This window comes from Sciurus carolinensis, chromosome X (genome assembly GCF_902686445.1).
Source record: "Sciurus carolinensis chromosome X, mSciCar1.2, whole genome shotgun sequence".
Taxonomy (NCBI): domain Eukaryota; kingdom Metazoa; phylum Chordata; class Mammalia; order Rodentia; family Sciuridae; genus Sciurus; species Sciurus carolinensis.
The window spans coordinates 14,070,601-14,087,601 of NC_062232.1; the positions used below are offsets into that span (position 1 = coordinate 14,070,601).

The following is a 17,001-nucleotide window of genomic DNA, read 5'->3' on the forward strand; positions in this document are numbered from 1 at the left end:
ATGTTTAAATAAGATGCATTGTTGTGTTGTTTAGCCCTGTTTGTAAAAATCTGAGATATAAGAGTGAGCAAAGATTGAGAGTTTCAGAGAATCAAAATACCTTGACTGACCAGTTTTTATGATACTTCTCCTCCTTCCCACTGATTATGGACTCAGTGCTTTGGCAAAACATTATCCCAGGAAGGGATGTTAGTTAACCAGGTGAATGTATCTATCGGTCTCAGAATCAGTCATTCTTCATGGTTACTTGTGGATATCTTGATATTCATAATATTTGGCACCAGTGCCTTACATGGGCTAGGTATTCGAGAAGATTTTTATTAAATATAAGTAATGAAATATTGATTCCCATTGTTCATGCCCCTTTCTGTCTTTCCAGCACTAGTAAGTCGGCTTTTTGAAACCACCTTCCAGGATATCAAGGATAGACGGGACTATGTAGGGTTGATAGATGTACCAGACTCCTATGAAGGTCCTCGCCTGGAATTTCCTCTCACTTTTACTGACATTGGTCAACTTCTTGAGGCATTTAAGCAACAACAGGCAAGTGGAAACAGAAGCTTCCCTGGTACAAAGCAGGTGCTCAGTGACCATCTGTTGAATGCATGAATTTCATACTGCCACAGAAATATATTTCCTTGGGAAAGTGCTTCACCTTATGTCAGAGTTACCTTCTACTTTGTTTAACCTATTAAATAGAAGTCTCCTCAGGTGCATAGCAACCTCCTCTTGATCTGGATGTTTATTACTTTCCTTTTTCATTTTTCTGATGTAATTCATATACCATAAAATTCACAGATTTAAAGTGTACAATTCAGTGATTTTTAGTACATTAACAAGTTTGTACAATCATTACCAATATCTAATTGTAGAACATTTTCATCACGCCCACAGAAAGGCCATTCTGATTTACCATTCCCTCCTCCCCCGTACCAGGAAACCACTATTCCACTTTCTGTCTCTATAAATTTACCTATTCTGAATATTTCATATAAATGAAATTGCATAACATATGGCCTTTTATGTTTGACCTTTATCACTTAACATAGTGTTTCTAAGGTTCATTCATGTCACAGAATGTATCATTACTTCATTTATTTTAATGATTGAATAATATTGCATTGTATACCACAGTTTGTTTACTGTTTTATCTATGGATGGACATTGAATTGTTTTTACCTTTTGGTTATTATGAACCTGATACCATGAACATTCATGTACAAATTTTTGTATGAACACATTTTTCACTTCTCTTGGGTATATACCCAGAAGTAGAATTGTGGGATCATATGGTAACTCTGTTTAACTTTTTAAGTAACTGCTAAACTGTTTTCCACAATGGCCAAACAGTTTTACATTCCTACCAGCAATGTATGAGGGTTCCAATTCTCCATGGTTTCGCCCACACTTATTATTTTATTTTCATTTTTATTGTAGCTATCCTAATTGTATGAAATAGTGTCTCATTGTCGTTTTTAAAAAATATTTTTAGTTGTAGATGGACACAGTATCTTTATTTTATCTGTTTACGTGGTGCTGAAATTTGAACCCAGTGCATCACACGTACTAGGCAACCACTCTACCACTGAGCCACAGCCCCAGCCTCATTGTAGTTTCGATTTACATTCCCTAATGACAAATAATAGTGTTGAACATTTTTTCATGTATGTATTGGCCATTTGTGTACCTCCTTTGAAGAAATGCCTATGCAGGTCCTTTGCCCATTTTAAAACCAGGTTGTCTTTTTATTATTGAGTTATAAGACTTCTGTCTGGATGTAAGTTCCTTATCAGATACATGATTTACAAATATATTTTTTCTTGTTCCATAGTTTGTCTTTTTACTTTCTTGAAAATGGACTTTTTTTTTCTTTCTTTCTTTTCTTTGGACCAGGGATTGAACCCAGGGGTACTTAACCACTGAGCCACATCTCCAGCCCTTTTTATATTTTATTTAGAGACAGGGTCTTGCTGAGTTGCTCAGGGCTTCACTAAATTTCTGGGGTTGGCTTTTGTCTCAGCCTCCGGAGCTGCTGTGATTACAGGTATGCGCCGCTGTGCCCAGCTGATAATGAACTTTGGACTTCGATGCACAAGAATTTTTGATTTTGATGAAGTCCAATTTATTAACTTTTTCTCTTTTTGGTTGCTGGTGCTTTTGGTGTCATATCTAAGAATCCATTGTCAAATCCACCATTATGAAGATTTATCCCTGTTTTCTTCTAAGACTTTTATAGTTTTAGGTCTTTGAACCATTTTGTGTTAATTTCTATATAGCATGAGATAGGGATCAAACTTCTTCATTCTTTGCATATGGATATGTTGTTGTCCCAGCACCATTTATTAAAGGGACTGTTCTTTCCCTATTGAATGGTCTTGGCATTCTTGTCAAAAACCAGTAAGGCATAGATGTATGGATTTGTTTCTGGATTGTCAATTCTATTTCATTGGTCTATGCTTTTATCTTTTTTTGTTGTTGTTGTTTGTTTTTGTTTTTGTGTGCTGGTAGGAATCCAACCCAGGGCTTCCAACATGCTAGGCAAGTCCTCAACCACTGAGTTATATCCCCAGCCTGCTATATGTCTCTCTTTATGCCAGTACCACACTGTATTAGTTATTGTAGCTTTGTAGTAATTTTTCTTTCTTTTCTTTTCTTCTTCTTTTCCTGTGGTGATACTGGGGATTAAACTCAGGAGCATTCTATGAGCTATATCCCAGCCCTTTTAAAATTATTTTGAGACAGGGCCTGACTAAGTTGCCCAAGCAGATCTTGAACTTGTCATTCTCCTGCCTCAATCTCCCAAGTAACTGGTATTATAGATATGTGCCACCATTTCCAGCAAGGTTTTTTTTTTTTTTTTCTCTTTTGCAGGACTAGGGATTGAACCCAGGACCTTTTGTGTGCTAGGCAAGTACTCTACCACAAAGCTACATCCCCAGCTATATAGTAACATTTGAAATAGGGAAGTGTGAGTTCTTCAACTTTGTTCTTCCTTTTCAATTTTGTTTTGGTGGTTTGAGGTTCCTTGCAATGAATTTGAAGATTGAAAATTTCATTTCTACAAAAAAGCCATTGAGATTTTGATAGGTATGGCATTAAGTTCATAGGCAGTACTTTGGGTAGTGTCGCCATCTTGACAATATTAAGTCTTTCAACTCATGAAAACAGGGTGTTTTCCCTCTTATTTATGTCTCCCTTAATTTCTTTCAGCAATGATTTTTGGTTTTCAGTGAACAAGTTTTTCACAACCTTAGTTAAATTTATTCTTAGGTATTTTGGTTGACACTGTAAAAGAAATTGCTTTCTTGATTTATTTTTGGATTGTTTATGACTTGCAACTTCAATGAATGCATTTATTAGCTCTGATAGTTCTTTGGTTTGTGCAGATTCTTTGGGGTATTTTTCATACAGGATCATGTCATCTGTGAAGAGAGAGTTTTATTTTTCCTCCTTTCTGATCTGGATGCTTTTCATTTTTTTGTGTAATTTCTCTGGCTAGAGCTTCTAGTACAATATTGAGTAGCAGTGATGAAAGTGGGAATGTTTGTGTTGTTCCTGTCGTAAAGGGAAATCTTTCAGTCTTGCACCATGGGGTTTGATGTTAGTTGTGGGTTTTTCATAAATACCTTTATCAAACTGAAGAAGTTTCCCTCTATTCTTCGTTTTCTAAGTGATTTTATCATAAAAGGGTGTTGGGCTTTCTCAAATGGTTTTTCTGTGTCAGTTGAGATGATTGTGTGTGTGTTCCTTCATTCTCTAAATGTGGTATAATGCACTGATTCATTTTCATATTTTCAACCACTCTTGTCTTCCTAGATAACTCTCACTTGATCATGGTGAATAATCTTTTGAAAATGTAGTTGAATTTGGTTTTCTGGTATTTTGTTGAGCATTTTTACATCTACATTCATAAGAGATAGTTGATCTGTCATTTTCTTTTAGTGTCTTTGTTTTGCTTTGATATCAGAGTAATACTGATTTCATAGGATGAGTTAGGTGTTTTCTTCCTCTTATTTGGTTTCTTCTTTTTTTGGAGGAATTTGAGAAGGACTGGTTTTAATTATTTTACTATAGTTTTTCATTGGTGCAGTATAGTTATACAAATAGTGGTTGTTATATATTTGAACATGCACACAATATAATTTGGTCAGTTTTATTCCCCAGTACTTAATTCTTCTTTAAATGTTTAGTAGAATTCATTAGTGAAGCCATCTGATTGTCAACTTTTCTTTGTTATGTGGTTTTTGATTACTGATCCAATCTCTTTACTTGTAGGTCTATGCTGATTTCCTATTTTTTTCTTGAGTTTTTTTTTGTTATTTATGTATTTTTAGGAATTTTTCATTTCATATGTTACCTAATTTGTTAGTGTACAGTTGTTCATAGTATTCTGTTATAATTCTTTTTAAATTTCTTTAAGGTTAATGGTAATATCCTTCCTTTTGTTTCTGATTTTGGTTATTTGCATTTTCTCTCTCTGCCCCATCTTTTTTTTTTAAGTCAGTCTAGTCAAAGTTTTGTTAATTTTGTTGATGTAGTTAAAGAACCAACTTTTGTTGATTCTCTGTTGTTTTTCTGCTCTGTGTTTCATTTATCTCTACTGTAATCCTTATTTTCTTCCTTCTGCTAACTTTGGGTTTAGTTTGCTCTTATTTTTCTAGTGAATTGAAGACTATTGGATTTGAGATCATTCTTTTTATTTGTTTTATTTTTTAATTTGTTCTAATTAGTTATACATGACAGAATGCATTTTGACACATTGTACACAAATGGAGCATAACTTCTCATTTTTAATTGGAATAGCATTAAATCTGTATAGCACTTTTGGTAGTATGGCCATTTTGACAATATTAATTCTGCCTATCCAAGAACATGGGAGGTCTTTCCATCTTCTGAGGTCTTCTTCAATTTCTTTCTTTAGTGTTCTATAGTTTACATTGTAGAGGTCTTTCACCTCTTTTGTTAGATTGATTCCCAAGTATTTTATTTTTTTGAGACTATTGTGAGTGGGGTAATTTTCCTAATTTCTCTTGTGGTGTATTCATTGCTAATGTATAGAAATGCATTTGATTTACGGGTATTGATTTTATATCCTGCTACTTTGCTGAATTCATTTATGAGTTCTAGTAGTTTTCTGGTGGAATTTTTTTGATCTTCTGAATATAGAATCATGCCATTGGCAAATAGTGATAATTCGAGTTCTTCTTTTCCTATTCATATCCCTTTAATTTCTTTGGTCTGTCTAATTACCCTGGCTAGAGTTTCAAGGATGATGTTGAATAGAAGTGGTGAAAGAAGGCATCCCTGTCTTGTTCCAGTTTTTAGAGGGAATGCTTTCCATTTTTCTCCATTTAGAATGATGGTAGCCTGGGGCTTAGTATAGATTGCTTTTACAATGTTGAGCTATGTTCCTACTATTCCTAGTTTTTCTAGTGTTTTGAACATGAAGAGGTGCTATATTTTGTCAAATGCTTTTTCTGAATCTATTGAGATCATGTGATTCTTATCTTTAAATCTATTGATGTGGTGTATCATGTTTATTGATTTCCAACCTTGCATCCCTGTGATGGACCCCACTTGATTGTGGTGCACTCTTTTCTTTTTCTAGTTGTTGATGCACCTTTATTTTATTCATTTATTTATATGTGGTGGTAAGAATCAAACCCAGTGCCTCATACATGCTAGGCAAGTACTCTACCACTGAGCTACAACCCCAACCCCGCACTATCTTTTTAATATGTTTTTTGCATTGAGGCTTTTTGCATCTATGTTCATCGGGGATATTGTTCTGAAATTTTCTTTCCTTGATGTGTCTTTGTCCGGTTTTGGTATCAGGGTAATACTAGCTTCATAAAATGAATTTGGAAGGATTCCCTCCTTTTTTATTTCATGGAAGAATTTGAGGAGTATTGGTGTTAATTCTTCTTAGAAGATCTTGTAGAATTCGGTTGAGAATCCGTTTGGTCCTGGGCTTTTCCTGGTTGGTAGTCTTTTGATGGTGTCTTCTATTTCATTGCTTGAAATAAATCTGTTTAAATTGTATATGTCTTCCTGATTCAGTTTGGGTGGATCATCTGTCTCTAGAAATTTGTTGATGTCTTCGAGATTTTCTATTTTATTTGAGTATACATTTTCAAATAGTTTCTAACTATCGTGTGTATTTCAGTAGTGTCCATTGTGATATTTCCTTTTTCATCATGAATTTTAGTAATTTGAGTTTTCTCTCTTTCTCTTCATTAGTATAGCTAAGGGTTTATCAATTTTATTTATTTTTTCAAAGGACCAACTTTTTGTTTTGTCAATTTTTTGAATTGTTTTCTTTGTTTCAATTTCATTGATTTCAGCTCTTGATTTTAATTATTTCCTATCTTTTACTTTTGGTGGTGTTTTGTTGTTTTCCTAGGGCTTTGAAATGTAATGTTAGGTCATTTATTTGTTGACTTTTTATTATTTTAATGTATGAGCTCAATGCAATTAACTTTATTTTTAGCACTACCTTCATAATGTTCCAGAAATTTTAATATGTTGTATTGGTGTTCTCATTTTCCTCTAAGTATATTTTTATTTCCTCCCTGATTTCTTCTGGTATCCATTCGTCATTCAATAGCATGCTATTTAGTTGCCAGGTGTTTGAGTAGCTTCTATTTTCTATTTTATTGTTGATTTCTAGCTTCGTTCCATTATGATCTGATAGAATGCAGGGTGGTATTTCTATTTTTTTATATTTGCTAAGAGTTGCTTTGTGCATAATGTATGGTTGGGCTATTTTAGAGAAGGATCCATGTGCTGCTGAGAAGAAAGTGTATTCCCTTGATGACAAATGAAATTCTCTCTATATAATGTCTGTTAAGTCTAAATCATTGATTGTATTATTTAGTTCTGTAGTTTCTTTGTTTATTTTTTGTTTGGAAGATCTATCCAGTGGTGAGAGAGGTGGGTTAAAGTCACCCAATATTATTGTGTTGTGGTCTATTTGATTCTTGAAATTGAGAAGGGTTTGTTTGATGTATGTCGATGATCCATTGTTTGGGGAATATATATTTATGATTGATATTTATGTCTTTGTTGATGTATGATTCCCTTAAGCAGTATGAAATGTCTTTCTTTGTCCTTTCTGATTAACTTTGATTTGAAGTCCACTTTGTCTGATATGAGGATGGAAACCCCTGCTTGTTTACGCAGACCACGTGAGTGATACGTTTTTTCACAGTGTTTTACCTTCAGTCTGTGAATGTCTTTTCCTAGGAGGTGAGTCTCTTAAAGACAGCATATTGTTGGGTCTTTTTTTAAAATCCAGTATGCCAGTCTACATCTTTTGATTGATGAGTTTAGGCCATTAACATTCAGGGTTATTATTGAGATATGATTTGTATTCCTGGTCATCTTGGTTTATTTTTTGTTTTTAATTTGACTTAGTTTTTCCTTTGATTGACCTTTCCTTTAGTGTAGTTCCTCCCTTTGCTGGTTTTCATTTTTTTTTTTCATTTCTTCCTTATGGAATATTTTGCTGAGAATGTTCTGTAGTGCAGGCTTTCTAGTTGTGAATTCTTTTAACTTTTGTTTATCATGGAAGGTTTTTATTTCATCTTCAAACTGAAACTTAATTTTGCTGTATGTAAAATTCTTGATTGGCATCTATTTTCTTTCATGTTGTTCCAGGACCTCCTGGCATTGAGGGTCTGGGTTGAGAAATCAGTTGAGATCTGAATTGGTTTCCCCCTATATGTAATTTGATTTTTTTCTCTCGCAACCTTTAAAATTCTATCATTATTGTATATGTTAGTCATTCTCATTATAATGTGCCTTGGTGGGGGTCTGCTCTAATTTTGTACATTTGGGGTCCTGTAAGCCTCTTGTAGTTGATTTTCCATTTCATTCTTTAGATTTGGGAAGTTTTCTGATACTATGTCATTGAAAAGATCGTGCATTCCTTTGGTTTGTATTTCCATTCCTTTGTTTATTCCAATAAATCTTAAATTTGATCTTTTCATGTTATCCCATATTTCTTGGAAGTTCTGTTCATGGTTTCTTACCATCTTCTCTGTGCAGCTAATTTTATTTTTAAGAGTATATATTTTGTCTTCATTGTCTGAGGTTCTGTCTTCTAAGTAGTCTAGTCTGTTGATGATACTTTCCATTGAATTTTTAAATTTAGTTTATTGTTTTCTTCGTTTTGAGGATCTCTGCTTGATTCCTTTTTATACTCTCTTCCTCTTTATTGAAGTGATCTTTCACTTCCTGTATTTTCTCTCTGATATCATCCTTTATTTCAAAGATGAGTCTAACTATGTACCTTTCTAAACTTCTGTGACATTTCTTCTATTGTGTTGTCTATGGATTCTGTTGTTGGAACATCTTGGCTTGTTTCAGTGCTTGGTTCCCTTGTTTTTTCATGTTGTTTGTGTGTCTTCCCATCCAGAGGTATGGGTCTGAGGCAGTACAGTTTCTACCCTGTAGTCTTATAGTTCCCTGAAGACTTCTAGCATCTCACCTTTAAGGAGGAGACCAATATTAACAGCACCCAGTGCAAACAATATAGAACCTTAAACCAAATAGCTCCTATAAAGGTGCCTATAGTTTTGTCACAATAAACAGAAATGATGTGTTTACCATTTCAAATGATGGACAGTGAGGGAACAGAAGTAGTGTAAGAGGTGATATTTATGAGGGAGAAGGAGAGAAGATAGAGGTAAAAATTTATAGTAAGAGCAAGGGAGGAATTAATAGAGGTTGGCTGTTAGTATGAGAGAAGTGAGAAAGAATCCAGGGAGACAGGTGAGAGAAAAAATATATATTGATTTAAAAACAGTAAAAATATAAGAACACACAACAAAATGGAAATATACTATTCAGATATCCCATTCCTCAATAAATCAATGCATGAAAAATATTTGGATTCAAAGATGGTAGAGTTGTGAGAGAGAGGGGAAAAAAAAGGAACATCTCAATGGAAAATTGAACAATTGCTTTCATTGGATTTTAAAAATGTTCTCAGCTTCTCTTCTCTGCTGATAGGTGGGTTGTCTGAGGTTTGATGTTAGCTCCAGTCCAGTGGGTTCTGGACCAGTTGGGTGGGTGAGCCGATAGCAATATGCCCTCATACCCTTTTCCAATCTTCCCACCTGTAGTAGCCAGCCCCTTCTGTCCCTGAACACCTCAGGACTCACTGAGCTGGAGAGAGCCAGGTTTTCTCCATCTTCTCCAACCTGTGCTCCCCACCAGGGAACTGCCCCTAGTCCAGCTTTTTATAGGCTTGCCACACCCAGACTGGCCCACACAACCCAACTGCAATTTGATGGACCTGGGCTTCATCATCCCAAGACTCTGCCTTGCTGCAGTCCCAAGATCTCAATGCCATTCCATCTTGCAGAGACCACCAGCGATGTGCTTACACAAAGGCACAACCTTCCAAAGTGGCAGCCAGATGGCGGCCACTAGCACACCCAACAAGACCTCAGGTGCAACCAGACCTACAGGTACACCAATAATATATCTCTAGGCTCTAGCTGGTGTTCTCAGACTGAGGAAACTGCACCCCTAGATGGTGGTGGTGGCAGCAGCAAACCTACAGGCCCTGGCCTGTGTCCCAGGATAGCTGGCAGCTGCACGTAACCAAACCTGTGGGTCCTGTGACAATGGACTTACGGGCAGCAGTGCATTCGCTGGTGGTCTGCAGATAGTCTACAGGCTAATGGTGGGTGATTGGTGGGTGTATGTCAGGTGGTGGGCAGGCAACGAGCAGGCAAGAGGTGGGCAAATGGGCAAATGGTGGACAATAGGCAGTGGTCAGTGAGCAATCTGTGCCTAAAAACAGGTGATATGCTGGCAGAGGGGATGATCGCAGTAGATGAATGGTAGATAAATAGCAGGGGATAGGTTGGCAGCGATGGCTGCCTTGAAGAGAAACTATTTTCTCTGCTTGAATCCCGAGTCATGGAGTGACAAGGAATGCATCCTCCCTTTAGTTTGCCATCTTGAATCTTGAGATCATTCTTTTTTAATGCAGACATTTACAGCCATACAATTCTCTCTGAGCACTGCTTTTGCTGTATCCCATATGTTTTGGTATGTTGTGATGTTGTGTTTTCATTTTCATTCATCTAAAAGTATTTTCTAATTTCTCTTGTGGGCTTTTTCTTCCCATTGGTTGTTTAAGAATAATGTATTTTCTAGTTTTGCTTCTGTTATTGATTTCTAGTTGCATTCCATTGTGGTCAAAGAAAATACTTTGCATGCTTTCAGTCTTTTTAAATTTATCAAAGCTTATTTTGTGACTTAACATCTGCTCTTTCCTGGAATATTTTCCATGTGTACTTGAGAAAAACGAGTCTGTTGTTTTGGGGTGAAGTGTTCTATACATTTGTATTAGGTCTAGTTGGTGTGTGATTTCTTCAGTCTCTGTTCCTTAAGAAATGAAGAAACAAAGAAAGGAAAAAGGAAATCTGTCTCAGTGTTTGCAGATTGACTCTGTGGGAACCCTGCTTCACTGCTTGGTCAGGCCATTTACAAATCTGTCTTAGAAAGTATCCTACTTGTGCTGAGACATTGTCACGTTTCCTTTTTCTTTATTTAGTGTTTGTTTGCTGTAAACCTTGAAGATTTTTCAGAGCTCTGACAAAGTTGATTCTGACAGTTTTTTTGCTTGATCTTTTTAGTATTTCTGTGGAGGGATTGGACCTTGGAGCTCCCTACACCATTGTCTCTGATATCACCCCAAAACCCTCTTTCTCAATTTAGGACCTAAAAAGAATAGCCTAGGAGTAAGACTCAACTGGAAATAGACTGGCTCTGCAGTGATTGAAGCATAACTTTGAATCATTTAATTTCTGAAATCGAATTGAGATCATCCTACATAGCTAGTGCTCCTAGTCACTTGCCAACAACAAATTTAAATCCTCTCTGGAAAAAAATAGGCCTGAAATTATTTCTACAGTTTTTTCATATACAGTGTCCATGATGCATGAAGGAAAACTGAAACAAATAACAGATAATGGAAACAAACCCATATTCAGATAATGATGTTATTAGATTCAGAGTTTAAAATAAATATGCTTAGTATATTCAAGGAGATAAAAGATATGACATTAATACAAGGAGATATAATGGAAATTTTGATAATTTTGACTTTATAAAATCTGAAAAATTATATTATTAAGGAAAGACTCAAAGAACCAAAGGTTCAACATAGTATACAGTATATTCCCATTTGTAAGAAAAAATCAAGGATTATGTTTTTTATCTGTAAAAATAGAAATTTCTTTAAAATTCATGTAACAAAATTGACCATTTAAACTATTTTAAAGTACATGATTCAGTGGTATTTAGTATTTAAAGTGTTATTCAACCAACACTATTCGAGAACTTTTTTGTGTGTGTGTGGTGTTGGGGATTGAACCTAGGGCCTGTGCATGATGCCAGGCAAGTGCACTTATTTCCAGAATATTTTTGTCATCCCTAAATAAAACCTTGTTTCTATTAACATTCACTGTGCTTTCTGTTCTCTACAGCTCCTGAGAATTAGTATCCCACTGATTTACTTTTTGTTTCTACAGATTTGTCTGATCTAGATGTTTCATATAAATGGAATTGTACAATATATGTGGCCTTTGGTGTCTGGCTTCTTTCATGTGGCATAATATTTTCAGAGTTCATTCATGTCGGTGCATGTCCTAGTAATTCATTCCTGTTTTTAGCTGAATAATATTACTTTATATGGATATGCCATATTTTATTTAAAGGATTATATACTTATACCTACATTTGAATATTCCTGTTTAGTTATATTAATTTTGTACACTTGCAAACATGTAGAATGTTTGGGGGAAAGATACTCAAAACATTCTCGATAGTGACTGTTTCTGGGGACAGGAATGGGAGACTGAGGGCCGGGAAAGAGGGAAAATCACTTTTCACTGTTCTATCCCTTTATCATGTTAAATTTTTATTTCAACTAATACACTTATCTATTTAAAAACTACTTTTTAAAGAAGAAATATCCTTTAAAAGTAGTATTTTTCCTCCTTTGATGCCTTTAAAAGAATGTGAATATTTTATTTGAGATTATTTGATCCAAATATATTTATAAATATAAAAATCAATTTCTGAATTAACCATTTTGAATATTTAATATCGTAGTTGTAAACACAAGATTATAATGTTGCTGAAAGATGATCTTACAAGCAAGTACTAATATTAACAAAGTGATTTTACTTAATCGAAGAGGATCCAGCAAAACTTACTTTAATACTAAGAATTTTCTGTTGTTATAAGATATTTTCAGTGAATATTAATTTAACTTTAAGAAACAAAACAAATCTACCTCTTCAGACAGCAATTACTCTGATTAATACTACAAAGGAACCAGGAAAGCTACAATGATAAGGTAACACGGAAGCAGCCTTGGAAATCAATAGATGAAATGTGTGAACTAATGCTGGGTATAGTGGCACACACTTGTAATCCCAGCAGCTCAGGAAGCTGAGGCAGGAGGATTGTGAGTTCAAAGCCAGCCAGCCTCAGGAATGGTGAGGAGCTAAGCAACTAAGTAAGACCCTGTCTCTAAATAAAATACAAAATAGGACTAGGGATGTGACTCAGTGGTTGAGTGCCTCTGAGTTCAATCCCCCCCAAAAGAAAAAAATGTATGAACTAAAATAAACCATTAAAAAATATTTTGCCTGTTCCTTTAAAATATAACTGAAGGAAAGTTCACACTCAAGTTTTGATTCAAGTTGTGGATTGAATGAAGTTAGAATGCTTTTGTGGGGAAAAGACTTAGCAGGCCATTGAGTCTTAGATGGGCAGGAAATGTGAGTCTATTTTCACTCATGAAGATCCAAGGAACTTTCTCTTTCCTCCTAATTCTCACATTGCTACAAATCCTACTTCTTGAAACTTCTTAAAACTTACATAAAATGTTTTTGGATCTTGAATAAAAAGTAATTTTATTTTAAAGGGTATGAAAATGGAAATTTCAGAGTACCATGAGACAGTATTAGTTCAAAGAGTTCCACTTTCCCTTGAATCTCATACCCAGAGCAGTATATGAAAGATGTTCAGCAATCACCCCTCACTCAGCCTGCAATGATCTAAACTAGTTCTGTCCAATAGAAATAAAATGCTGGGCTGGGGATGTAGCTTAGTTGGCCTTGGGTTCAATCCCAAGCAACCCCTGTGAGACATGTATTTAGAATTTTCTTGTATTCACATTTAAAAAGTACAAAAAGGTTAAGTCAATTTTAATAATAGCTTATTTAACTCAATATATAAAATGTTATTTCAATATGTAATCATCTTAAAAATTGCATTTTACTTTTTTTCTAAGTTTTTGAAACCTAGCATGAAATTTGCCTTTTTTTTAAAAAAAATTTTTTAGTTGTAGATGGACATAATACCTTTATTTTATTTATTAATTTTTACATGGTGCTAAGGATCGAACCCAGTGCCTCACACATGCAAGAAAAGTGTTATACCACGAAACCACAATCCCAGCCCTGAAATTTGCTTTTATAACATATCTCAAGTCAGATGAGCCCCATTTCATGTTCCCAATAGCCCCATGTGGCTAGTGGCTGTTGTATTGGACAGCCAGCATAGGTCTAAATAGTCTTAAACTTTAAAGTTGTGTTAACATCTGTTAAATTTTTGTGGTGATCACATCTCTGTTATATTTTGGAGTAAATATTTGGAATATTTTATAAATTAAAAAGACAGAGAAAGACACATTGGATTAAAAAGAAGTCAAGGGAAAAAATCAGAGTAAGTCTATGCAAAACAACAATCTCATCAACACTATAACTGGAGAAGAACAATGGGATAAATATAAATAGGAGATAATCCAAGTGTTTTATTTGGGTTTCAAATATGTTTTATGGTTAGACTTTTATATAAATATACTTTCTATTTTAACATTATCAAGGTTATGCACCAAATATTGGAGCCATACCTGGGAGGCTTGACTCCGGAGTTCCTTGGAATCTGTCTTGCTGCCTTGTGAGATCTCTGAGCCCAGCAACACCTACTTTCCATTGCAGGTGGCAGGACATCCTCACAAATGCAAAGCAACAACTCTTCAAAAGATTCTGCTTTTATTTCTCTTTCTCATTCTCTGTTTCATTTTTTCTCCCTCTCTTTTATTATTTTGTCTGAATACCTCCCTAGGGCAAGTGAGTCCCCTTTCTTTTCCTTACTTCTCTTGGGCTCTAAGGACCAAGAATAATTAGAAATGTTCTGCAAATTAATTGTGTCAATGAAGAGGAATATAAATGAGAATATAAATGTCTTCAGAACCATTCATTCATTCAATTACACATGTCTACTGAGGACTTTTTATTTGGTAGATACTATGCTAGAATAATCTATTTGAGAATAATTTAGAGGTTATCCTGAAGTATAGCAACCTAAAATGTGCCTCTATGCTTCACATCTATAGTTTTCTACACCATCAATGTCTTCTTAGTTTCTTATATCTATTTTCTCCATTCCCCCCCTGCAGATACTTCATGCTCATTATGTCTTAGGGGTGTTATTTGAAACCAGGAAACTACTGAAGCAAATGCCGAATTTCACTCATGTAAAAACTTCTCCCTCCAAAGAGATAACAGTTTGTGGTAAGTTTCAGAGCAAAATTGTTAATATTTAGGAGCCGCATGGTCCTACATTATTTGCCCAATTTGAAAACTGTGTAAATTGGACTGTATTGAGGCAAAAATGTTAATATAGAATATATAGAATTATCTCTCATGATAATATTGTTCCCTATCTTGTCTTTGTTGTGCATACCAGCTGGCAGGAATTAATTATGTGAGAAATTAAAGAACTCATAGTTTTTATAAAGGCAGACAACATTTTAATATGGAAAACCACCCATGGGTAGAATAAGCGTTCTTTGCCCTCTGACTAGCTCTCATTATCTTTGTTCCATGTTGCTTTTTCTAGGTAGGCTCTGCATGCCACTTATGCTGGGAAGAGAAAAACCCAAGGCAGGATGGAGATTAAATTCTTTTCTGCCCTTGGCTGCTGTTTTAGATTTTTTCCAACTAGTCTCCGCAGCTTTTAGAAGAGTGGGAATGTCCCAGAAATCTGTTTCTTGTTCTTCTAAATAACAAGATTTGAGATTTTGTTATCATATAGGCCAGCCTGGCAGGATATTGCTTCAAGAAACAGTACACATTGAAATTCATCACAGTTGGTGCCCAGCATGCTTGCAACAGTCTTGGAGTGGAGTGCGTGGAAGGAACAGCAATTCCCTTAACTTCTAATTAAGCCTTTAGGTTACAAAGTAGTGATTGTTATTTTCCAAATCAATTTTTAGCCTGTGTTTCTCTTATTCTGACAGGTAAAAGTAGATTTGATAATTCAATTAAACCATTTCCATTTCTAGCATCCAATATTGATGACAGGAACTTGATGATGTAGCAATAAGTAACTCATGATATGCCCTGACTCAAGTTTTTGAAGAGTCTGTAATGGTTCAATTCCAACCTAATCAGGCCATCACATCTCTGACTAGCACATGGTACATCTCTCTTTTATTCAAGGGCTTACCAGGCCTTAAGTTTCATGAAAATAAAGAACTTAGGATAGTAAGACTCAGGAAGTCATGCCAACCTGGGAAGCCTATGAATCCAGGACTAGGCTTGCTATCAGAATATATATAATAGCTAAAACAGAGAGTGGGGTCTGTTTCCAGGTTCTTCCATTATACCTGTAGTTGCCATTACAGACCTATCTTTGGCTAAAAGGACCTGAAAGAAGATAGTCTATCCCTCCGTTCCTCCATTCCTCCGTTCCTCCGTTCCTCCGTTCCTCCCTCCCTCCCTTTCTCTCTTCTTTCTCTCTCTCTCTCTCTCTCTCTCTCTTTTTCCTCTCCCCACCTCATTTTCTTTCTTTCTTCTTTTTTTTCATGCTGGAGATTGATTCCAGGTCCTAGTGCATACTAGGAAAACACGCTACACTGAGCTACATCCCCAACCCTAGTGGCAGGATGAGAATTAAAAATTAGGTCATCTGTATCCTAAGTTAGAGACAATCCCATATTTGCTCTACCAATTTGCATCATTCACTTGTCTAGTTAATGTTTCATTTTTCCTCATGAGACAAAGACTAGAGAATGGATGGATTGGACTGTTCCATTTATTTAAGGATCCCCACATCTTGGGCATTTATTTCTGGACTTATTCAGTGTAGCACCATAGTTAGAAGGAAAAGCCAAGATCAATAGGTTCCCTTAACATAGGAATTATTACTTTGTCTTTAGTAACCAACTGAACTTTGAAAATTGGGTTATCATTTAAAATAAAATTTAAAGTGAGGCTAAATTTCCAAAACCACCCTCTGTTTAAGATAATATCAGAAAGGGAGAGACAGTATTTTACCATTTACCATTTTTTAAATTATCACATTTTAATTTCAAGATGCATTTTTACATGTGCATCTAAATATACCCCATTGTTCTCAGCATACACGAAATATAGGAATTTTCTAGTCTATAGTTATAAATGATAACCAATCCTGTAATCATTTTTTGTTTTCAGTGGAAATGTCTTTGTGTCGATCTTCCCCTGACATAAATTTTTCTTTTACTGTCCAACTAGAAATTCCAAATATATTTATAGCCTCAACTCTTTTATTTTTTTTCTGTCCTGGGGATCAAACCCAGGGTACTCCATTTTTTTTTTTTTTTTTTTTACTGTGGATTGTACCCAGGGGTGCTTAACCACTGAGTCACACCCACAATCCTTTTTATTTTTTATTTTGAGACAGGGTTTTGCTAACTTGCTTTAGGGCCTTGCTAAATTGCTGAGTCTAGCCTTGAAATTGCAATCCTCCTGATGCTGGGATTACAGGCATGCACCTCCACACCCAACCTCAATTCTTAATACGCTGAGACAAGTTCATTTTCGAGCATTCCAGCTATTATAATCCAGCATGCTCAAATCTTTGAATGATGATTCACTCTGAAGAAAATTTGGAAAATAAAATAACAAAATATTTCAAACT

The 17,001-nt window shown here is 35.2% G+C and overlaps 1 protein-coding gene across 9 annotated transcripts in view; it reads left to right on the top strand.

Annotated features, from left to right (window-relative positions):
* Ppef1 (protein phosphatase with EF-hand domain 1) overlaps positions 1-17,001 on the top strand; it is a 112,668-nt gene that overhangs the window by 43,264 nt on the left and 52,403 nt on the right. For 8 of the 9 annotated variants that reach the window (XR_007106401.1, XM_047535884.1, XM_047535883.1 and 5 more), the window contains exons 6-7: positions 380-543; positions 14,495-14,609. Coding sequence is in view for 8 of the 9 variants with exons in the window: in XM_047535884.1 (XP_047391840.1) it covers positions 380-543; positions 14,495-14,609 (279 nt within the window). In the remaining variant the exon portion in view is untranslated. The remainder of the gene's footprint in view (positions 1-379; positions 544-14,494; positions 14,610-17,001) is intronic. The other variant, XM_047535891.1, reaches the window with a different exon arrangement.